This window comes from Gossypium arboreum, chromosome 8 (assembly GCF_025698485.1).
Source record: "Gossypium arboreum isolate Shixiya-1 chromosome 8, ASM2569848v2, whole genome shotgun sequence".
In the NCBI taxonomy this organism is placed as follows: Eukaryota; Viridiplantae; Streptophyta; class Magnoliopsida; order Malvales; family Malvaceae; genus Gossypium; species Gossypium arboreum.
Genome location: NC_069077.1, coordinates 17,074,272 through 17,098,967, shown reverse-complemented (window position 1 = coordinate 17,098,967; position 24,696 = coordinate 17,074,272). Strand labels below are relative to the sequence as shown.

At 31.4% G+C, this 24,696-nt stretch overlaps 3 protein-coding genes across 3 annotated transcripts; all 3 read left to right on the top strand.

Moving 5' to 3' along the window:
- Positions 1 to 211: 211 nt before the first annotated feature.
- On the top strand, positions 212 to 821 carry LOC108468443 (uncharacterized). Its single transcript, XM_017769326.1, has 2 exons — positions 212 to 229; positions 375 to 821. The coding sequence occupies exons 1-2, from the start codon at positions 212 to 214 to the stop codon at positions 819 to 821; spliced, it is 465 nt and encodes a 154-aa protein (XP_017624815.1).
- A 2,834-nt stretch (positions 822 to 3,655) lies between these two features.
- On the top strand, positions 3,656 to 7,005 carry LOC128296260 (uncharacterized). The gene is made up of 3 exons (XM_053031389.1): positions 3,656 to 3,941; positions 4,271 to 4,350; positions 5,006 to 7,005. Exons 1-3 carry the CDS (start codon positions 3,894 to 3,896, stop codon positions 5,415 to 5,417), a joined length of 540 nt encoding a protein of 179 aa, XP_052887349.1. The 5' UTR covers positions 3,656 to 3,893; the 3' UTR covers positions 5,418 to 7,005.
- Positions 7,006 to 14,704: 7,699 nt separating this feature from the next.
- LOC108467724 (probable xyloglucan endotransglucosylase/hydrolase protein 30) lies at positions 14,705 to 17,307 on the top strand. Its single transcript, XM_017768475.2, has 4 exons — positions 14,705 to 15,042; positions 15,144 to 15,244; positions 15,437 to 15,645; positions 16,576 to 17,307. The coding sequence occupies exons 1-4, from the start codon at positions 14,838 to 14,840 to the stop codon at positions 17,111 to 17,113; spliced, it is 1,053 nt and encodes a 350-aa protein (XP_017623964.1). The 5' UTR covers positions 14,705 to 14,837; the 3' UTR covers positions 17,114 to 17,307.
- The last annotated feature ends 7,389 nt before the right edge of the window (positions 17,308 to 24,696 follow it).

Sequence of the window (24,696 nt, the reverse complement as noted above, 5' to 3'; positions counted from 1 at the left end):
CCTTGTTGCAAACGTCCCTGATATTATTTTTCTATGTGAGACCAAAATTTATTCTAACGGTTTCCAGCGGATTCGTACTATGTGCAGAATTGAGGGTTGCCTTGCGGTTGACTCGGTAAGGAAAAGTGGTGGGCTGGCGCTGCTGTGGAGGGAATGCGTGAATGTCACGGTTTAGAACTATTCTAAATATCATATCGACTCATTCGTCAAGATGGATGATGATGCGGTGGTTAGTTTCACCGAGTTTTACAGTCAGACCGATCCTTGTTTAAGAAAGCAGGATTTGGGATATATTGCGGAGCGTAAAAAGTAAGGTTCATGAAGGTTGGCTTCTGAGGGGCGATTTTAATGCCATTCTGAATGATTCTGAAAAGGAGGGTGGCCGGCGCAAACCTAAGGCTTTGATGGATAAGCTTTGTGATACTTTGGAGAAGTTGAACCTAACCGATGTCAAGCCTTGCGATGGGTGGTTTACGTGGACGAATAACATGGATGGTGATAGGCTTGTTAAAGAAAGGTTGGACCGTTTTGTTGTCTCTAATATCTTCATAGAACAATTTCCTTTTCTTACTTCTTATATAGTTTGCCAATCCAAGTCGGATCACGAGGCTATTATGTTAGATACGCATGGTAACAAGTCCAAAGAGAAGCGGGCTGGCAACAGAGTTTGGTTTAGATATGATATGTGTTGGGCGGATGATCCAGAATTGAAAGATATTATTACGAGCATATGGTTGAAGGAGGATTACAACATGCTGGAGAAAATGGATTTGACTCGTGATAACTGGGCCCGTGGCAGTACTATCGTTTCAGAAGTTTGAAGTATAAAATAAGAGGGCTGGAGAAGGAGATTAGTAAGCTTATGGATGGTCGTTCGAATGTGTGGACTATGAATCGTTTTAAACAAGCTCGCGGGAAGCCAGGCCATCTTTATGGTGTGGAGGAAAAATACTGGGCGCTTCGAGCGCTCTCCTAGTGGCTAAGGGAAGGGGATCGCAACACCCGCTTTTTCCACATTTGGGCTTCTGGTTGTACAAGAAAAAATAGTATTACGAGACTTAAAGACGCACAAGAAAATTGGCACGAGAAGGAGGAGGAGATTGGTTGCATTGCTTGGACTTATTTTAAGGATCTTTTCGAGACCTCACTTAACTTGGACGTTGATAGAGACTTACAGCATATCCCCAGTTGCATTGATGAGGAGACAAATAAGAGGCTAAATGCTGTCTTTACGGATGATGAGCTTTTGAGGGCTTTTAAATAAATGGATTCGCGGAAGGCGCCTTGGATCGATGGGCTTTTGGGGAGATTTTTTAAGGATCATTGGTCTATTGTAAGGAAGGATGTCCTGACTTTATGCCATGATATTCTTCAGGGCGAGAAGAGTGCCGGATGTGTTAATAAAACTTTAATTGTTTTAATCCCAAAAATTAAAAATCCTTATGAAATGGCTAACTTCCGTCCAATTAGTCTTTGCAGGATGATCTACAAATTGGTTTCTAAGACTTTGGCTAATCGGATCAAGGAGGTCCTCCCTTTGTGTATAAGCCAAAACCAAAGCGCTTTTGTACCTGTCGTAACCATTTTTTTGAAAAAATGGGGATCGACTTTGATTTTGAAAGTGAAAATTAAAACGGGAGTCGCCACCGATCTTTATTGGATGTGATCGGATCACCCTTATTTTAATAAAACATTTTAGTTTACTAAAACGACATTTTGGTCTACGAAATTTGAGAAAACGGGTTCGGGAGTCGGTTACGTACGAGGAAGGATTAGCACCCTCGTAACGCCCAAAATTGGTACCTAATTGATTAATTAATGTCTTAATATCGTAAATTGAAAAGTTTTAAAATAAATTTTGAAATACGATCCCTTTTTATGAATGTCTAGTTTAAAAGTGCTTGAATTGGATCAAAACGATTGCTAAAGATTTCCTCGTCTCGAGACATCAGAGAATCACATCCCGTAAATTAGGACGCGATACCTTGAACTTCCGAGCGCAAGTTTATCTTTAATTTTAATTGAAATTTCACGTGTTCTTAAAACTCGAAAGGATATTTGGCTATTTAGAATCAACGAGAGAATCGAAACCCCGTAACTTAGGGCACAATTCCTCGACATTTCAAAATGCATAACATTGTCTTATTTGGAAAATTTTGTTTTTGAATAGTAGCGAATACAATATTTAAACGACGTGTATTTGTTAGATTAAAATAAAACGATTTATTGGATAAATGTATTGGGCTTAATGTATGATATGACTTAGGCTAGATAAAACAAAGATATATCATAGAGCATGGGATAATACAACATGAATACAATGTTATACAAGCAAATGACAATGATGAAAATACGAATAGACCAAATATAATACAAGCAATGGTAATATTCACATAACATATATCGCTTAGATACTAATCATTAATAATCAAAGACAAATGAATAAAAAAATATTATAAAGCGAATTAAAATGAATAAAACGTAAAGCAAATTTAAAAATGACAAGAAATGAATTTAAAATAACTAATAAAAGAAATATCAAGCAATGTGCAAGCCAATTTAAAAGAAGAATATATGTATAAGAGATTTTAGAATAGATATTACAGACCAAAATTTGAAATAAATAATATATGAGAAAAGCTTAAAATGAATAATGTGTAAAATAATTTAAGACAAATGATACCTAAACAAGTATAAAATAAATATTATGTAAAAGAAACTTAAAATATGTAATACTCAAGACATCTAAGAAATAATTAGTATGTATATGTGTACAAAATAGATATAACGATTTGAAATTGATAATACATATAAAATTTTACAATAAACAATTTAAAACGAATGATGCACAAGCAAATTTGTAAAATATATAATGTAGAGAATTTTAAAATCTATATTACATAAAGCAAATTGAAAAAGATTCATACGAATAATTTTAAAGTAAATAATATATATATGTAAAAGTATGAAAAATATATATAAAAATTTAAAGTAAACAATAATAAAAATATTTTAAAATAAATAAATAGGGTTATATAAGGCATGAAAAGCAGTTTTAAAATGAACGATGTGCATATAGATTAATTTAAAAATATACATATATATACATAGAGATAAAAACTTGAAATAAAAGGGGCTTAAAGAAAATAATAATAGTAATAATAATATACAAAACTGTCACTTTGTTATATGTATAAAAATAATTGGAAATAAACTATATGAATGATATGTGAAAAGTATCAAAACATATAATATAACAAAATAGCCTAGTACACTCAATATACAAAAAAACGTTTAAAATGGATAATAATTCAATTTTTAATAATCAATGTTAAAACAAGTTAAAATAAATCATATACATAATTAATCTAGTAGCAAACAAGTATGTAAAATATTTGAAATAATACATAATAAAACATTCTAAAATTAATAAACAATAAAAGTAACAAAAAGGATGCAAGATGTGATTGAAAGTGGGCCAGAATTCAGGGTATCGATTGCAAATGAAAAGAAAAGGTCACTGGGGGCTAATTCGAAACATGCTTAAACTCGCAGGGATTAAATGGGACAATATCCCCAACCCAAGCATATGTGTGCAAAACGGCAGTGTTTTGCATGGCTATTAAAGCCAAAATTTTTTGTTTATTTTTATTTTAACTTTATTTTCTTTCAAAAAAAGGCAGAGAGCCTTCCTGCTCTCTCTCTCCCTCCTCCCTCTTCTCATTTGGCTAGGGTAATATACCCATCATCGCCGGACCACCTCTCCTCCACCGTAGACGGTGGTCGTGGGGATGCAAAATGGTCCTCTTAGCCTCGTTTGAAATGCCTTTGAAGGCTAGGCTACCAAAACTCAAAGAATCGAAGGAGGCCCTCAACCCCCCCTTTTGGGTCCGATGTCGGCGATGGAAAAGTGTTATCCGACGCGCGACCACGAGATCCAGGTGAGCCCCTCCCTTTTCTTTTTTATTCTTTGTTTTTTATGCTTAAAATAGATATCTAAAAAATGAAATAAAATGAAAAAACGAGAAGATAAAAGAAACAAAAAATATTAAAACAACGACCTTTCTAATTTTTATTTTACGTTTTGCTTTCTAATCTCCGTAAAAAAAAGAAAGGGATTGATTTCGGCTTTTTATAGCCGAGTTACACTGATTTGTTCTTTGTTTTTTTATTTTGTTTGATTCCTTTCGTTTTTTTTTTGCTTGTCGTTTTCTCTTTGTTCGTTTCTCTGCTGTTGGTATTTGCTTGCGTGTGGACCTTCATTTTGCAGGTCGTGTCAGAGGCTGGTGGTTGGTGCCCCGAGCGGTGGTGGCACACGTGGCAGAGGAGGCAGCGGCTTAAAGTCTGCAGGTAGGTTTTTTGCTGCTGAAAATTTTTAGTTGGTTGGGCTATCTTGGGCTTTAGGGTTTGTATTTAATTGGGTTTGGTTTAGTAGTGGGCTGATGGGGTTTGGGTAGTTTGTAATTTAGGCTAGGTGACTCTTGGACTTTATTTTTATTTATTGTATTTGGTGTTTTATTTTGGTTTGTTGGTATGGGCCAAAATTGGCTGCTACAGTACCCAATCGGATGATCCACGATAATGTTTTAGTTGACCATGAGCTCATGCACTATCTTTACAGCTCTAAGAATAGCCCGAACAAAGGATGTGTGGTCAAGCTCGACATGAGCAAAGCTTATGACCGGGTGGAGTGGAGCTTTCTTGAGAATGTGATGAAAAATATGGGTTTTTCCTCTGCTTGGGTTAATAAAATCATGGATTGTGTGTGTACTGTCCGATATAGGGTTAAATGCAATACGAATCAATCCGATGTCATTATTCCGGAGAGGGGTCTCCTTCAAGGGGACCCGCTTTCTCTTTACTTGTTTTTTTTTTGTATGGATGCCCTGTCTCGTTTGTTAATTCAGGCTCAAGAGACTCATATTATTAGGGGCATTCGAGCTAGTATTAATGGTCCCAGGATTAATCATCTCTTCTTTGCTGACGATGCCCTTTTGTTTGTTAGGAATAAGCAAAGTGAAGTGCTGGCGTTTACTAAGATCCTGGAGACATTTGAACGGATGTCGGGTCAACGCATCAATTTTGATAAATCCATAGTGTATTTCAGCCCTAACACTATTGTTTCTCAACGCGAAGGTCTTAGCAGACTACTGAAGATGAATATGGTGTCCAACCTTGATGCTTACCTTGGCCTTCCTATTCCGGTTGGTAAGAAGAAGTCTGATGCTTTCAAAAGTATTCTGGAGCGCACTGAAAATAGGATAAAAAACTGGTCGAAGAGGCTGTTATCTTATGGTGGAAAGGAAATATTCATAAATTCGATTCTTCAAGCCGTTCCTATTTATGCTCTATTAGTTTTCTTTGCCCTGAATGGCATCTTGGAGGATCTTCAGGCCATGTTTGGTTGGGTTTGGTAGGGGGAAAAGATCATAACAGAAGCTGGCATATACTTTCATGGGACCGCACGTGCTTTCCTAAAGGGATAGAAGGACTTGGGTTCAGGGACCTTCGGTGTTTTAATGTGGCTTTGCTCGGTAGGAAAGTGTGGCGTCTTATGAGTTGTAAAGACACGCTCTGCTATAGAGTGATGAGTGCCAACTATTTTCCGGATGAAGATGTTCTCCAACCCAAGTGTGCTGATAAACCCTCATTCACGTAGCAGAGCATTGCCAAAGCCACGAGTATTTTGTATGATGGGTTTGGTTGGAACGTGGGCAGGGGGAATAAGATCGACATATGGCGCGATAACTGGGGTTTTGAAGGGCTCTCAGGTGCCTCGATTGGTCTCAACAGGTGGGAGGTCCAGGAGAATAAGGTGTGTGATTTGTTGAATAACGACAAAAACGGATAAAATGAGAGCAGGATTTATGAGATCTATGATGAACACTTAGGGGATCGAATATGCAAAATTCCCCTTATTCATAATAGTCCTGATGACAATCGTATTTGGTTCCATAATCCGTTAGGCTTTTACTCTACCAAGTCTGCTTACTCGTGGTTGACTTTGAAGCATGTGGGGTATGGACCCCATTGAATCTTTTGAAGGCTGATGTGGAAACTTCAAACTCTACCAAAAATTAAGGTTTTTTATTGGCGGCTGGGGCATGATATTCTGCCTACGTATGAGAAAATTTTTGGCATTCGGAGGGAGGTCAACGGTATTTGTCCGAGATGTAGGAGTGACAAGGAGACCCTTCTTCATGCGATAAGAGACTGCCCCAGGACTAAGGCGGTGTTGGCTCTTGGTGGGCTGAATAACAAAGTTCTCGAGGGCACCTACAGTCGATGTGTGGATTGGATTGAGGACATGGCTCGCACGCTGGACAAGAAGGCGCTTTCTGACTTGATCACGGTGCTCTGGAACATTTGGAACAGTTAGAATAATAGAATTTTCCGTGACAAGGAGGAAGCAGCCATGGTGATGTGGGGTAGAGCTACTGCCCTAAGCCAGGATTTCTGCATTTTTAATTTCGTGGAGAAGCCGTTGATTTCGAAACCAGAGAGCGAGAAAGGTTGGAGTAAACCTGATCAGGGAGTGGTCAAAATTAATTTTGACGCCAACACGACTGGGAGGAAGATGTGTTTCGGTATTGTGGCGAGGGACTACGATGGGTTTGTTCTTGGCGGGCGGGCGGGTGTGTTGGAGAAGAACGTCCAAGCCGAATGGGCCGAGCTGCATGCGTTGGAGGAAAGCATTAGTTTCGCACAGACAAAAAACTGGACTAAGCTGGTTTTCGAATCTGATTGCGTGGGTTTGATAAATAGGCTCAATAAAACAAAAGTTGACTTTTCCACTATGGGTCATCGCATCAAGGATATTCTCAATATACTAAAACAGTATTGTAATTTTGATTTTAGTTTCGATTGGGCCCTGACAAAGCGGCTGATTTGCTTTGTAAATGGGCGAATATCCAAAATTGTATTACGGATTTTAACATGGATTATCCTTTGGAAATTCATGATATTATTTTAAGTGATGCAATAAATTGAGGTTGACCTTCGGGTTTTTATCAAAAAAAAAGAGATTATGTTATGAGATATCATGTCTAGTTTTATACCATTTCAACCCTTTCAGCTTCTTCAATTTTAAACGTATCCAAAGCTCGTAAAAAAATTGTTGTTTATATACACTACAAATCTTATCATATGTAGAAATTATGTATTTAAAATAAAGGTGTGTTTAAAAATAAGATGCAATAAATAATAAGTATGATTTGGAATTAATTAATAATAAAAATAAAATATGTATGATATTAATAAAACTAAATGAATACAATTGTTTATTATTGTTCTTTTATCAATTCTAAGTTGGTGTCGAGTTAACTTGTGACACATATAAAAATATATAAAACAAATACATTTATTAAAATTTCGTATAAAAACAAAAAAAATGTTTTAGTTCGAATGGTAAATGAATTGCCATTGTTTCAAATCTCATTATGGACAAGTTTTAATGCTTTATAAAAATATAAATGGATAAATCCCAAAACTATTCATGAACTATGGTTTAATGTACAATTATATACATGAACTTTGATTTTGTGCAACTTTATACATGAAATTTTGATTTGATTCAATTTTGTAAATTATTAACACAATTATTGATATAACATCATTTTATATTTATATATTACATTCATAAATAATTATGTTTATCTAATATAAAAATAAATTGATGTATTTATTTTTTAAATGTGTATGATTAAATCAAAATTAAAGTTTCAAGTATACATTTGAACCATAATTAGAATTTGATGTGTATAATTGCACCAAATTAAAGTTAGTATATATAATTTCACATTAAATCAAAGTTCATGTATAATTTTGTTATTTATCCCAAATATAAAAAGACAAAACATTCATATAATCATATAACTTAGCAATAAAATTGATTTTTAGTAATTCTTTAACTGAATTGAGACTCGGTTGATGGGTGACACCAATTTAATAAAAAGCTTGATAATTAGTATAGATATTCCACTCTCTAAAACTAAAATTAATGGTAATCTTTACTTTAAGTTCATTGTTATTTTATAAAGTTTATTTTATTAAAAAGACTATTGTATTTTCTTTATGATTGAAAAGCTCAAATTTTAGTCCTTACATGTTTACTTTTATTGTTAATGGAATGACATGATTTAACGGTAATTGACATAGCATTAAATAAAATATTAAATCAAATTAAAATTTTAAACATCAGTTTTTGAAGAATGAGTAAAGATAAGAAATTAATTTTAGTTTTACCCTAATTTGTTTTCTATTTTGTTTGTTTTTTTTCCTTATAATTGTTGCGTTTAAACTATTTGAAGTTTGCTCCACGTAAGTCACCATTAAACTACATCAATCCTTTTACAGAGATTAAAATGTTCCTTTTGATAGTAAAGTGATTAAAATCAACTTTTTAATATGATACAAGTACTTGTAATAAACTTTCACCTAAATAAACTTTTTGAGTGGAGTTTTACTTGAAGAGATTTTTTTATATTATATTTATGAGAATTTGGTACATTGCTAGAAAAGTTTTTTACAACACCCCTTGCCTGACTCGATTGTCAAGTCCAAGTTGCGGGATCTCACATCCGTTGTCGAAGCAACTACGAACATATAACATTAACATCAAAGCATAAACCATACAAACATAAGAATTTCAAATCATAATCATGTTATACAACCTTTTCTAGGCCTTATACGAGCCTACATATGCTTTAAAGTAAATCTGAGATCAAACAAGGACCAATTTGCAACATTTTCAAAACTTGAAGTAGACGACACGACGTTAAGGGGTTTTTCGTCGCAACGTGACATACTAACTTGGCCTCGTTGTAACGATGGGGTTCCTTATCACGTTGTGGCTTAAAGTCCAGAGTTCATCGCGACAACCATCACCCAACGTCACGACATAGACTCTATTTTTGGCACAACTTAGGTAATTTGGTACCTATTTCATGCCAAACTCAACACATACCATTTGGTGCATTTGTGACCGAACAATTCAACTAGATCAAAATCCAACTGAACTAACCATGCCTTATAACTATTCAATATCATCAAGCAATTTACCATTCAAGTTCCACATTTATAGTTATCAATTTGCCAAAACATACACTTATGCATATATAAACATTAACACTTGTTAATTCAAAGATTAATCAAGCTCAAACCAAACCATCGATTCAAAGTTAACACATATCTTAACACCTATGTACATGCCACATAATTAAGCTTAAAATGAGCAAAAGTTTACAGAGTCAATAGTAGGATAGTGTGAGCTTCGAAGTGATTCGGTCGACGTGTTCTGCAAACCGACAATCTACAAAAAAAAGGAAAACAACTATGTAAGCTTTTCGAATGCTTAGTAAGTTCAAATGAAATTTACCTTACTTACCTTAACTTTCACAACAATGTAAACTGTTAAAATTTATTGGTTTAATACATTAAATCCTTTGGCACCTTATACTTTCATGTTCAAATCAACAATATAACCAATAGGTTAGTTTATTTACGTAACAAAACTATGGTACTCAGATCATAAGTATATACAACAATTCAAACACTACTCAATTTGAAAAATAACAACTCAACACGTGTTCACATATTTCAACCATTTCATTTCCAATTTAAATTATCGTTTTGTTTTTGTTTTGCCCGGAGAACCATAGTAAACTGAACTTGGATACACGAGACTGATTTGCTCACACAAGCTTCAGACTAGGGTTGCTTACATGAGCTTAGTTTGATGCTGCTCACACGAGCTTTTGAGAATCCACAACATATGCTTGATCTTAAACCATCGTATTAATTCCTAATCAAAATACCCATTTTCCTTTTTGAAACATAATGGCATGTCATTCGTATCCTAATTATTTACTAAGTTCATACAAGCTTTATTACAATATTCAATTCATTCCAATCCCTGTAATGTTGTCATATACATATCATTCAAGTATATAAACATTCCACATCCATTCCATACATCGTATTTACTTGCAATAATATATTTATCATACTTTAAGATTTAGTCTTTTATATGCCAAAATTGTCAGAATTACAATTAACCTAAACTAGCAGACAATATAATATATAGTTAAACACATCGTAAATAATATAGTAAGTTCCATATGAACTTGGCACAAACAGCAACAAACAAAATGTTGAGGACTAATACGTAATTTTGCCTTTTCCTTGATTATCCTCTAGTTTGTTCAATTCCCGATCTATATGATAATTCATTTCAATTTATTAATTCCAAATACCTTATAACATCCTATTATATGCATATAATAGTTTAATTCTATTTTTTTAAAGTTCCCTAAAATTTTACATTTTATTTAATTTAGTCCCTAAAATCAAAATTGCTATAAATTTCAAATTTGAGCCTCAATTTTGAAACCGATATCAATTTCATCCTTCTACAGCCTTCTATTATCCACAATTACAGAAATTCAACACGAACTTTGAAATTTATGCATTTTAGCTCCTATGTTCAAAACTAGCAATTAAACTTTACAAACTAGTCATTTTTCGCTTTTAAGCTTAAAATCTAACAAATAATACCAATTTCATCAAGTATTCAACAATGGAAAATTTTAAAAACTTTACCAGTTTTACAAATTAGTACACGAGTTAGCTAAATTAAGTTCTCGGAACCTTAAAAACATAAAAGTTACAAGAAAATGACTTAGAAATCATACCAAATGAGAGACCGAATGCTAAAGCTTCCAAAACCCTAATTTTCTCTCTTTTATACGTGAGATTGAAGAAGAACTAAATGTTTCATCTTTTTCTTTTAATTTCACTTATATAGTTAATTAATTTAATTAAGATTAACCTTAATCACTTAACCTTAAGTGTATTCAACAAAAATAAGAGGATTCCAACTAATGCCACTACTGTTTGGCCATTTTATAATGGTCCAATTGCTCAATTTGTTCTTCAAGTAATTAAAAATTCATAGCAATTAACTTTTACCACTTTTACAAATTAGTCTTATTAACTATCTGATTGGCATAATTAAACGACCAAACTTTAATTAAACTTTATACTAACGTCCTAAATATTAAAATAATAATCATTGAAAATTGGGCTTTGAAACCATTGAAAAACTGGTTGTTACATTTTTAAACTCGACAAATGTGGTCAGGGGATTGACAGGTGTCGATATAGTAAACTATTATATATTTTTATTTAAATTATTACATTTCAATAAAGAAGTTTGAGACATTTAAAACAATATTTCTTTAATATCAGCAGGCAGGAGGAGAGGTGTGAGTCAAATGTCAAACTCCTTCCTGCGGCAGCTGATATTAAGAGAAATGGTTGTGTACTGGTGTTAGATTTGATTTCAGGAAATAAAGGGACACGTGAAAATTAAAATCAAACAGTGGAAATTTCTTCTTTCTGCGGCTGCTGCTGACATTAAAGAAATAAGTAGACATGTGAAAGTTAAAAGGGGAGGAGGCATACAAGTGGATATTAAAGAAATAAGTAGGCATATATATATATATAAGAAATTCAAAAATTAGTATGAAATACATATAAATTATCGTAAAGGTCGTTATGTTTAAAAATTTACATTTTTATCAATATCTTTATTTAAAAATAATATTTAGACTCTTTTTTGAAGGTCAAATTCTTTTTAAAAGATTGAAGGTGAAATTTAGTTAAAAAAAAGAAGAATAAGAGTCAAATTGATAAAAAAATATAAACGTTAAGGGTAGACCTACTTATGGTCCGTTCAAAAAGTGGGAGGATTTGCGCAAAAAATTAAGGTCTGTTTAAAAAATAAGTCGAGCCTCAAGTAAGGTATTTTTGACTTGGCCCCAGAATTCACAAAAGAACAAAAAAATCTACTTTTTTTTTGTTTTTTCCCCTATTTTGCTATCATTTCACTATTATGTTACTACTATTTTGTTTTTATTTTTGGATATTCTATAAAACTTGTTTTATTGTTAAATTTATTATTATTTTAGAGACATTTGCTTGTTAAGTTACATATATCTTAGTGTTATTTAAGGATACATTTTTTAAAATTTATTTTAAGGAAATATTTATTTTAATGTTTTAATATTTTTATGTGTTATATATATTTAAAAATTATATAAAATTATATAAAAATTAATATGGACGGGCGGTCCAAGCTCAAGTTTTAGCATTTTATTTGGGTCAGGCTTGGATAAAATTTTATACCCATTTTAGGGTCGGGTCTAGCAAACGGGCCTAAATTTTTGTTGGGCTCAGCCCGACCCATGAACACCTCTAGTTAAGGGTCAAATTTGTCATTATGTCAATAATAAATAACGAAATATTTAGTTTGTAACTAATTAATAATAATAACACATTAAATATGTACAATATTAAAATAAAAATATTAGATTAACTTGTGACACCAAATCAATCAACAAAATTATTAATATATATTGTTTATGGATGTAATAAAATGTGATTATTAAAATTAAAATGTATAAAAAATCAAAATAAAATTTTAATTGAGCGGAAAATTTAAAATTTTTTTAATGAGATTAGCGTGGTTTAAATATCATAATATGTATATTTTATTAATTTTTAAAATAAAAACTAAAATATCGTCATATAATATAACTTATTTCAAATATAAAAGATATTAAAATAATTTTCTTAACTTTCGAGCACCATCTCATTTAGAGATTTAAATAAAATAATTTTATTTTTGTAATTTAAAGTTGATACATTCTCTCGAATTTCCGTTATGAATAATCATGTGACGTGTTTATTCATTTCCACGCAATTATGAATCCACAACAATGTGTACATTGTTTCTACGCCATAGCCGTCTGATATTTTGTTTTCAAACAATGAAAATTACGGCCTAAAATACGAAGCTAATCTTGTTAGGATAAGGTTTTTCGGCTTTTCCGGTAATCTATTAAAGCTCCCTTTGTACTTTATGAAGAGATTAACCTCATTTTTTCTTTTTCACTGCTGTTAAACACCAGTGGTGAGATGAGCCAAAACCCTCCTTTCTCATGGCTTGCTAAAAGCAATGCCACTCAGCCCGTATTCTATTCTTACTTTTTAACTCCTACATTGCTTCTATATACTACTGCTGCAACTTTTTCCTTTTAATTAAAATATATAAACAACTTCTTTATTATATAAAATATTGATTTGTATAGTAATTTAATAAATATATAAATTTGATAGGAATCAAAATAATTTTCATAATTAAACACTTTTATATGAATAATATTCTTTTACAAAATTTTAATATAATAAAAAATAAATACAAATATAATTTATGATTTTTTATTATAAAATTTTAGTTATTTATTAATAAAATAATTGTTGAACATAAATACAATTTTAATATGTATTTTATAATTTAATATAAAATATAATTTTAATTATTATTTAACATATTTTATTTTAAAATATATTTTTATATATACATATAATTTAATTAAATTTAATATAATTAATTATTAATAGTTATTTTTATTTTCACCTATGTGTTTAAATCAAAATATATATTTCACTATTCATTTTAATGTATCGTCATCCATCGAAAAAGAGTTATTAAGGTTTTGAGTTTCTTTTTACTCATGCCTTTGTACTTGTTTCGGTAAATCAAGAAGAGAGAAAACTATTCTCAAGAAAAAGTAGAAACTATGAATAGAAATTGGGTGCAAAAAACTATGCGCCGTCAGTCTGGCAGTCGTGGAAGATCTTTTTTTTTTTTTGCTTTACCTTAACCAAGATTACAAGAGTCAAACATTTCGGATTTCCCATAATATTTTATGGGCACCAAACGCCAGCTGTTTTACCAAAACCTGTTTGATTGGTTGTATAATATAGTATAAATATTCTTTAGCAATCAGTAGGTTTTTGGTTGGTTGGTCAAGTAACTTATATAAAAATAATGAAAATTTAATATTCTTTTCTATAACCATACATACACATATTATGCTTAATTATATAGGGTTGTTTGATCAGGGATTGGACCTTAGCTCCTACATTTTAATATAAAACCTTTTCCTTTCCATACCAATATTCAACCTATAGGAATAATATGTATGGCTGGTTTGCAACAATTTGCCAAAACTATAGTGTATATATACATTGCATGCTTGCTACAGGGTACCTAACTTAAATACCTATGAGTGATTAATTACAAAGTCTTAACAAATATTCACATGTTCTAACAAATCCCTAAATATCAATCACAATTTTAAATCAATTTAAGAGATTACCAAATCCATCCTTTCTTTTCTTTTTATATAATATTGATATTTAAATAATAAAATATGAAAATTTTAATTAATAATACAAGTTTTCAAATTGATTGAGTTTAGATGTAAATAAAGAAAAACTAAAAATATTTTTAAGTGTATAATGGCGCGACTTTAGTTGCATTAACAGGAGATAAACGATTCACTATAATTATCATTTTTAACTAATCCGTAGCTCCTAATAAACAATACGATAACAACAACAACAAAAAGAAAACTATTTCAACCATTATATCAATAAAAAAATTTAAATATATATATATATAATAATCTTGCAGATGAAGTTTGGATGAAATAATGAAAAGCGAATCCATTGGGTGTGCTAAGTGTGATTGGGCGTGTCCATTTGATAAATTTTAAATTAAATTAATTTAATGTCCCAACTAAAATCAAAGGGGTAATCCAGTCAGCACAATTGAAAAGAATATATATTAACAATATAGCAGCCGTTCTCATCTCGTTAGCTACCCTTTCTTCTGTCTTCTGTCTTGGTGTGTGTATAAATATAGGAGACGTACACAGAAAGCAAATAGGCAAACCAGAATCAGAAACAAATACTAATTGAATTAAGTTATGGGTCTCTTAAGCTGCTCTATTTCTGAAACCATAACCCCTTCCCTCCTTTTCTTCTTGTTTTCTTTCATCGGCTTCGGTACTGCTACTTTCAACGTCACCACCCTCGCCTTTGATGAAGGTTACAACCCTCTCTTCGGCGATGGCAATCTTGTTCGTTCCCCGGATGGTCATAGCGTCCGCCTCCTCCTCGACGTTTATACTGGTAATTACATGTGCTTGATTATTATAGAATATTTATTATAAGATTCACCATGCAAATCTCTTTTTTTTGGGGGGGGGGTATTGATTTGATATGAAATTCAGGGTCGGGTTTTATTTCGTCTCGTATGTATCAACATGGATTTTTCAGTGCCAAAATCAAATTACCATCAGACTATACTGCTGGAATAGTGGTTGCCTTCTATGTAAGTTTTTTTTTTTTTTCTTGTTTTGGTCTTGAATTTTGATTCATCGTCACAATAAAAACTTAAAATTCCAGATTAACGAATCCTTTCTAAAAGCTATTCATACAAAGAACGGGGAATTGAATATGAATCATGGCGGCGGCTAACGGAATTGAATTCTTTTATTTGTTTCTGGTGCTATGGTCAAATCAGACATCAAACGGTGACGTATTCGAGAAAAACCACGATGAATTAGACATCGAGTTTTTAGGAAATATTGAAGGTAAACCATGGAGATTCCAGACAAATGTGTACGGGAATGGCAGCACGAACCGAGGCCGAGAGGAACGCTATAACCTTTGGTTTGATCCGTCAAAAGAATTCCATAGATACAGCATTTTATGGACTGCCAAGAACATAATGTGAGTTGTTTTAAACACCTTATTTCTCTCTTTCTATTTTTCAATCTAACCTTGCTCTAACTCCGTATATGTATGTGTTGTTCCTCACTTTATATGCGCATATGTTTAGTATGATGTTTTGACCTTAGTAAAGAGAAAACGAGAAAAAGTAAGCTGGGTTTTGCGTGTGGATGTTTCTAAAGCATGGGGATCGGCATTGCCTTAAAATAAGAGAAACGATGGATTTTGGCTGCTTTTTTATGCTAAAAAAGATAATGATATTTTAAAAATTTTGAGATATATATATATATATATATATATTTGTCGTAATCTTTTTATTTATTTATTTATTTATTTTATATTTAATACATGTAACGGTTTTTATTCGCCCAACATATTAATCTATATTTTCCCACGTAATTAAATTTCTAGAGAGAAATGAAAAGGTGTTTTGATTTTAGGTTATTTATAACCAGTTTTATTTTATTGACATCAGAAAATGACTTGTCAACTCCCATACTTCTTCGTTTTCTATTTATAAGACATTTACACGACTGACTTAAGGAGTTTGATTAATTAATTACATTTTATTCAAAAATTCATTGATGGACTAATTCTATTCTACACGTGTTGTTTTCAATGTCGTGCGTCGAATAGTTTGTGTTTTTATATTATTTTTAGATAATTTACGAGTATTTATCGGTTAAAAGTTATATATTTTTCATCAATATTTAAAAATTAAGTAATTTCGATCCAAATATTAGTTAGGCTACCAAACTTTGATGCCTTTAGATTCTTAAAAGCGATAAAAAGAAATGCCATAATTCTACCTAACTAATGCTTATTCCAAACTTCTCAAGGAGTTAACGATAACTACTTTTAATTTTTTTTCTTCGTAGTATATTATTACTAAGATGATGTGTTAATTTGGGGTGTTCAATTTGTGATCAGATTTTATGTCGATGAAGTTCCTATTAGGGAAGTGGTACGCAATGATGCAATGGGTGGAGACTACCCATCAAAGCCAATGTCTTTGTATGCAACAATTTGGGATGCCTCTAGCTGGGCCACCAACGGAGGAAAATATAAAGTTAATTATGAATATGCCCCTTTCACTTCCGAGTTTAAAGACCTAGTCCTTGATGGTTGCGCCATCGATCCCATCCAGAAATTCCCCAACTCCACTGCCTGCTCGGAGACAGATACCTGGCTCGAGAGCCGTGACTATGCCATCATAACACCGAAAAGCCGATCCGCCATGCGAAGATTCAGGCAGCGTTACATGTACTATTCATATTGTTATGACAATGTGCGTTACCCTATAACCCCTCCCGAGTGCGCAGTTGATTCAAACGAAAAACAAAGGTTCCGTAACACCGGGAGGTTGAGATTCGGTGGAAGCCATAGGAAGCAAGCGAGGATGGAAAGAGCACGCCGAAAGAGAAGGTCACGGGCTGCTTCCGTCTCCGATGATCAAACCGATATGTGAACATACCATTGAGTTTGTAAATTAAAAATGTCAGTGTCTCAAAATCATTTTTTTTTCAATCTTATTTATTATATATATATGTTAAATAATTGGGTTTGGCAGTTTTTTTTTCCTTGACCTACCATGGCTTGTATTTTAGTTGAATGATTCTTGTTTTTTATTTAATGAAGGAACCGAATTCCATGCAACATAAATGATTTAATTTTAGCTTTCTCTGTTAAAGTAGGTGCTTGAAATTCAAGCATTGGCCATAAAATTTGAACAGAGTCTATCAGCTTTTTTGACAGGCTTGTTTAACGGATATGGAGAAGACAACATGGGGATATCTGAAAGTGAAAGTCCAGCATAATATAAAACAAGTTCTATCAGCTAAATTTTAATTCTAGTGGAGGTTTGGCAAGTCATTTTAGTGGCAATCCAATCACATGGGACAAGAGAGAGCTTAATTCCTTTCCATTTAGCTGCTTGCCTCTATGGAAAGTATACATATATATATATATATATATATATATATATATATATATAAGTGCAAAATGAAAACCACGCTCATTGCGAAACTAATTCAATTAATTCGTACACATATTTTAGGTCTAATTATGCTGCTAGTCTCTGCACTCTTTGAACAAGCTTTTTTTTATTTACCAAAAGTACAAAGAATTCAGTACCTCCACTACCCATTTGATTTAATAAGTGTGGTCCAATTAACAACATCATCTAAGGAATTCCTTTAAATTGGATTATATGAGGTTTTTAAAATAAAAATTTTGCTCACATAGTTAATATTATGTGTAAGAAGTCAAATAAACAAAGAAAAATATTGAAGTATAGAGTTTTAAGGTTCGTTCTGAGTACAGGATTGTAAAGTTTATAGCTGCTTCAAAGAAGATGGATATATATTTGCTTAAATGGCTCCCTTTCAACTTTAAAATGGCCATCTGAGTTATTCTTTTAAAAAGAAAAAAAATCAAATATAAAGGAAGTCCTTCGATTTTAAAATTAAAAGTATAGAACTAAATTTTACATGAATAAAGAGTACAGGGACTGAAAACAAAATTAGACCTGTATTTAAACACCTTTAGTTTATTTCTCTATTAAAATGAGTCTGGGCAGGGAAAATGACAATTCAAAAGTTGGTATTGCTAATTCAAGCTAGTGCTAGTTGTAAGTATGATACCACACTACCTAAGACATTGCTCCCACCAAGACCAATGAAAAACTCTGATTTTTAGTCAGTTATATATATATATATATACTTTCCTCATTGCTAAATTCACCCTTCTTTTTTTTTTTTTTTGTTCTTTTACAAGTAGGTTAAATTGCATGTTCCTCATAGATTGAGAATCTTCAAGTGTCGTATTTTACCATTTCAAGACAAAGGTCTTGTACTTACTACAAATTTATCGTATAATACGACGTGATCTATAATTTGCTTTATTAAAACATTTCATTTATGTTGTGTGAACGAGAAGAAAACCCCCGATGGATGAAGACGACATTGTTTTATTTAATAGCTAATCTAATGGTGAAAGTGACATTAAACTTATCTTATACAAGAAACTCAGATAATGTATTATTAGTATCAAATAGTTTCAGTGTTACGTCAGTATTAATGTCTTACCTAACATAAACAAAACGTCAATTTTTTATTATTATTTTAATTTTTGGATTTGAGAATATAAATTCTATAAGTTTTGTACACATCAACTGCAACTAAACCATAAAAAATAATTCGAATTGGGTTGGGTAATGCAAAATTTTAACCCTATTTTTTAAGTTTGAGTTCAGACTAAAGTTTTGTCCATGTTCAGTCCAGATTAAAAATGCTAAACTCAAGCCCGATCCTACTCATTCAGTATTAATTTTTAAAATTATTTTATGTAAAAACAAATTTAAAAATATTATATATCAAATATACTAAAATATTCAAATAAATGTTTCCCAACAAGTTAAAAAATACATTAAAATTATTTACAATTAAATAACACTAAGATAGTTACAACTTAGTAAGCAAATGTCTCAAAAATAGTAGCAAAATTAACAAGAGTTATACAATATCTAAATAATAACAATAAAAATATAGCAAAATGACAGCAAAATAATAACAAAATGTTAGCAAAACAACAACGAAACAATAACAAAATAATTGATTCAGGTCGAGTCGGACCTGGACCAAAATTCTACCTAAAGTCCAACCCTTTTAATAAACAAGTTCTATATTTTGTTCAAATATAATTTTTTGAACTTATAATTTTATCCAAACTCCTTTTACTTTTCAAGCGATACTTTTACTAGAATTTTGTAATGGGAAATATTTTGCAACAAACGAAAATGATTGAATATAAACATAGTACTTCCAGAGACTTGGTTAAGAGGTGCAACTGTTGCATTTATAGAAAGATGTGTGATTGAAGTTGAATTAAATAATTTAGGCCCCATTTTATGTTTGTGTTCCTTTTTCCAAACTCTAACAAACAGCAGCATATGTATGTATAAGATTGAGTATAGAATTCTATTTACCCACTTTAAATTGAGAAGTGATTTTCATATGTTAGTTTAATGGTTAAAGTGTTTATCGTTGCAGGTGTGATTTGAGTTCAAGTTACACTAGTCACATTATTATTAGGGTTTTGCTCTCCTTTGTAATTTGCCAAAAAAAAAGTTAAATTTAATGTTAAGATATCCTCGTTTAAAGGCTTTTAATTTAAGTTCTATAAACAACTAAAATTGATGGCTCGGTGTTTTCTACTTTAATTAGTAATTAAAAGTTTTATTTTTATGATGAAAATGAATTAATAATTAAAGATTTTATCTTTATCTTAAATATGAAGTAATTTTAAAACTCTTTCAAATTTCAGAGTTGTAACCACTACACTATTTGCTAAGGTTTGTCATTTCTCTACATTTAGTTAGTGTTTCTCCTGAACAATTCCATTGCAATTGTTATATACAAGATCTTTGTGGGTTAGTTGAAGTCAGCTGTATATCATAAATGATATGAGAAAGCAAAATGCAATGAATATGGAACAGTTTGAAGTTGGAAAAGGTAAAAGAGTTGGGTGGGTTTGGCTAGTTGTTCCAACTATTAACAACCCTCATCCAAAATTCTGAAGGACATTAACGTATTTGTCACCATTTACCAACCATTGGACTATTTTATCAACTGGCTTCCATCGTAAGAAAGCTATTTTTGGAACTGTTTAACCCAAGACATTGAATACCATATAGTCTTCAAAGGAAAGTTTTCTTAATTGAAATTTGATTGCTACCTAAATCGTGAAATTGTTTAGTTTTCGAAAAGTAAATATTTTTAAGGCATCGAAAATAAATTTAAGGGTATAGATTGAATTACATCAATATCTAGTTCTAAAAATTTTAAAATCTATATTTATCATGATAACTCTAATTTTATTGAACAGTTTCACCAAGTTATTAACACTTCAAGTAAATAAGCTTCTCAATAAATTTCATGAATCGAATCAATTTAAGTAAGTCAAATAATTCTCGTTGACTTCTATATAACAATTTTATGCACAAATAAGCCTCAATACATTGAACACCATCTGGTCTCCAAAGGAAAGCTTCTTTAATTCAAACTTGATTCTAGCTTGTACTCCATTTATCAAAATTTACCATTTCTCTGTTGTTTCTTAAGCTGGGCACACAAAGGAAATTATCTGTGTATTGAAAGCTCTGCAAAAAATAAAAAAGAGCTTACTTAATTTCGATTTGAGTAAAAGTTGGCAGCGACCCTACTCAAATCATTAGGATATTACATTTAGAGCAATCATTTCACGTCTTTATTTTACCCCATGTCTTACAATTAACGAAAACATTCAATATTGGTGGTAATGGGGGACCAGTACCAGTTCATGTGAAACTTTCAATAATCTGTTTCCACACAAATGAAAAGTTTGGATTTTCTTTTGCAATTTATTACATTCGACATGACAGTCTTAGGAACCGCCATTTGTTTCACCATAAGCAACTTGGTCATCCCAAGGATAGTTTGATCCAAATTGCATGTAAATGTAAGGTACACTGATTCCATTCAATTTTCTGTTTAAAGGTAGAAATATGCTGTGGAAGAAAGAAAATTCAAGACAAAGCTTGAGGAATGAATCATTAATTTTCGTTTTAATTTTATTTTTAGCATATAATAAACGATAAAACTAAAATAGTTAATTGAGCTTATGTAAAAGTGTGTTAAATCGGTAAAATTGGTCAATTTTTTTCATAAAATTTAGAGAAATAGGTCATTTTTAGAGGGTGTGTAAAAGTACGTCTAACTGGGCGCGTTTTCCTTCAACAATAATTTCCCCAACGGTAAAATTATTCCCAGCCCAAACGATAATTTTTTTTATGTTATAAATACCAAACCATTTTCCATTATTTTCATTCAAATTCAACTTTCTCCATTCTCTTTCAAATTTTAATTCTATCAATTCTCATTATTCTCTCAATATTAGTTCCAAATTTTCCAATAAATTTGTATAAAAATATTCTAGCTTTATTTTATCATTTCGTAAATTATTCATTTTGATTAATTTTTCACAAATGACAAGTTTTCTTATTCGTTTCGACGACAAGCATACTTCCACCGCGTAATTAGTAATTGTAAGATTTTTATTATTATTTTCATTAATTTTAATTTTATAATTTTTTAAAGTATTTTGTTGATATAAATAGGTGGATGATCGTGTAACAGCTTGTTTTCAGTGGTGTCGAAAATAGTGGTTTTGGGGCCACGATTCCGATAAGTGAGTCAGTAAATACTATTTAGTTAAGACTTACGAGAATTTACTATCATACTAAAATTTCGTTAAGAAATTTTAATGTTTAAATAGTTAATTAAGTAAAAAGATCAAATCATAAAAATTATAAAAGTTAATTTTATAAATTAAAGGTGTAAAATTAATAATGCTATTAGAGTAGAGGGATTTAATGGGAAATTTGACCTCGTTTGTACATGCATTTTAATTATATTATATATTGTGTAATGGCAAAATGGTAATTTAGTAAAATTACAACATAAACAAATAGGAAAACAATTCTTATCATCTTTCTTCTCCATTACCACCGAAAGTTGAGAAGAAAAACACCATTGTTGCAACTTTAAGGTTCGATATGAATTTTTAATCCGTTTTTAGTAATTGTTGTGTTTTTTTTATCGTATTAACTTAGTTTAGCTAGTTCGAGGATTAAATTGTAGAACTGCTAAACGTTTGGGATTTACGATGAATATTTTTAATGTGTTTTTTAACCTTTTTGATGGATTCATGAATTGAATAGTTACATATAAATATTTTGTTAAGTAATTTTTGGTTATTTTTAAGATTTAGGGACTTATTTATGAAAATAGTAAAAGTCCATGTAGATTTTATGAAATGATGATAAATATGGGCTGAGTTGAGAGCTTAAAGAATTGGGCTAGCATAGTTGGTAGTTTAAAAATAGAAATTTTGCAAATTTTGGGTTTAGGGACTAAATTGTATAAAAGTTAAAATGTTGGGGAAATTTTGTAAAATAATGATGGAAGGGCTTAATTGTATAAAATTGCTTATTTGAGTGCTGAAATGGTATTAATTGAATGAAACTATTATTTAGATCAAGAAACAAACCAGTTGGATGTTAATCGCGAAAAAACCAAAGTAGCGGAGTAATTTTTGGTCTCGTGTTGGAGTCAATTCTACCTAGGTAAGTTTGTATTTCAATTAAAGTAGCTCATTTGATTTATAGAAGTGAATTGATATTTATATGTACATATCTATAAATTGGTCATAGAATTCTTTGATTTGAGAAAAGAGAAAAAGACCATGATTTAAAAATATCATGTCATTATAATCGAAAAGGAAAATACCATGGTTGAAATATACAATGGCATTAAACCAGAATGGATAAGACCCTAGTTCTATACCAGAAAACGATCAAGTCCATAGGTTAAAAATACTATGACATCATTTCGGGATTATGTAAGACCTTAGTTGAAAGATACCATGGCATCCTCAAAACAATGAAAAGGTTGATATCAAATGAAGGACTATTATGTTAATGATTTAAGGTTTGTTTCATGAGTAAGAATTTTTGAATACATAATGAGATTTGGGATTCATGTATGTTTTATGTAAAGTAAATTTATTAATCAAGTTATGTTTACATGTATTTGAATTTACTAAGTATATTGTGCTTACGTGTCGTGTTTTTCTTGTAGATTTTGTGAAGCCTAGTAGATCAGAATTCAAGTCGGAGCATACATGCTATCCATATCTTATTTTGGTAGATGTTTTGAGTTACTTTGGAAGTTCATTATGAATGACATGTATTAGGACTTTTGGTTGGCATTTTCCATGTTGTTTGTGTTTGGTACTTATTTTGGTAGCATTTTGTGGTCATGTATATAAATTTGGTACATTGATTTAGTGAATTAGTTGTAAAATACTTTAGATCTCTTGCTTAATGTTTGTGATGATGTATATATGTAAGTTGTATAAATGTGTATGGAGTGAAATGGAAGTTTGAGTAGTTCAAAGTATATATGTATTTAAGGTGTTAGTTTGATTTGAAATTGTGGATTCTTGAAAGTAGACATAAATGGTTTGATTGATTGACAAATTGACTATGTGATTAGTTTGCTTATGATGAATATAATTACAATTTTTGTGCTTGATAAATGTTTGAATTGGTTCATTTTGAGTTACAAATTGTGGTGTCAATGAGGACACATTGGTTAGGCACCTAGGTTGATTGATTTTTTGTATGTTTTGATATCTTTGAATGTGTTTTAACCATATGAAAGTATCTTGAATTGGTTTGGTTTGGTGCCTAAGCAATTGGGTTTGAATTGGCTTGCATTAGGGGTAACTTGTGAAGCAAACGACCTGGGATAAGGGCTGTCACACGGCCATGTGCCATACATGATCACAACACACGACCATGTGTATTTTAAATTTTAGGTGCAGGATGAACCACACAGTCTTAGAGAGTTACATTGTTTGGCGACATGTCTGTGTGACCAAACTTTGAATGCACACATGGTTTGGCACACGGCTTGCGACACAATCGTGTAACCCTATTTCGAATACCCACACGGGTGGACATATGGGCTGGGATAATGCCGTGTGTCCCATACATCGAATACTCACATGGTCTAAGCTATGTCACATGACGAGATTGGACATCCTACTTTCTCCGCATCAAGCCGTGTGACCCATGTTTTCAAAAGTTTACATTTTTTTCATAATTTTTTTGTTGTGTTTCAAAATGGTCCCTGAATGTTTCCAAACTATTTTTAGGGCTCTGTAGGCTCGATTTAAAGCTCGTAAGTGTATTTTTACTTTAACTAAAATGAATTATTGAATGTTTTATTTAATTTTCTTAAATTTTTATTTGAAATTAAATATTTTGATTTGTATAATAATACTTCGTAACTCTACTCCAGCGACGGAGATGGGTTAGGGGTGTTACAGATCGGGTTTTGGAGGGGTTCATACAATTTATCCAAGAGCGTACCCAATGAAATTCGTGGTTGTTTGCAAGATGCAAGATTCTTACATGCGTCTCGTATGCTTAGGGGCTATAAATTAGAT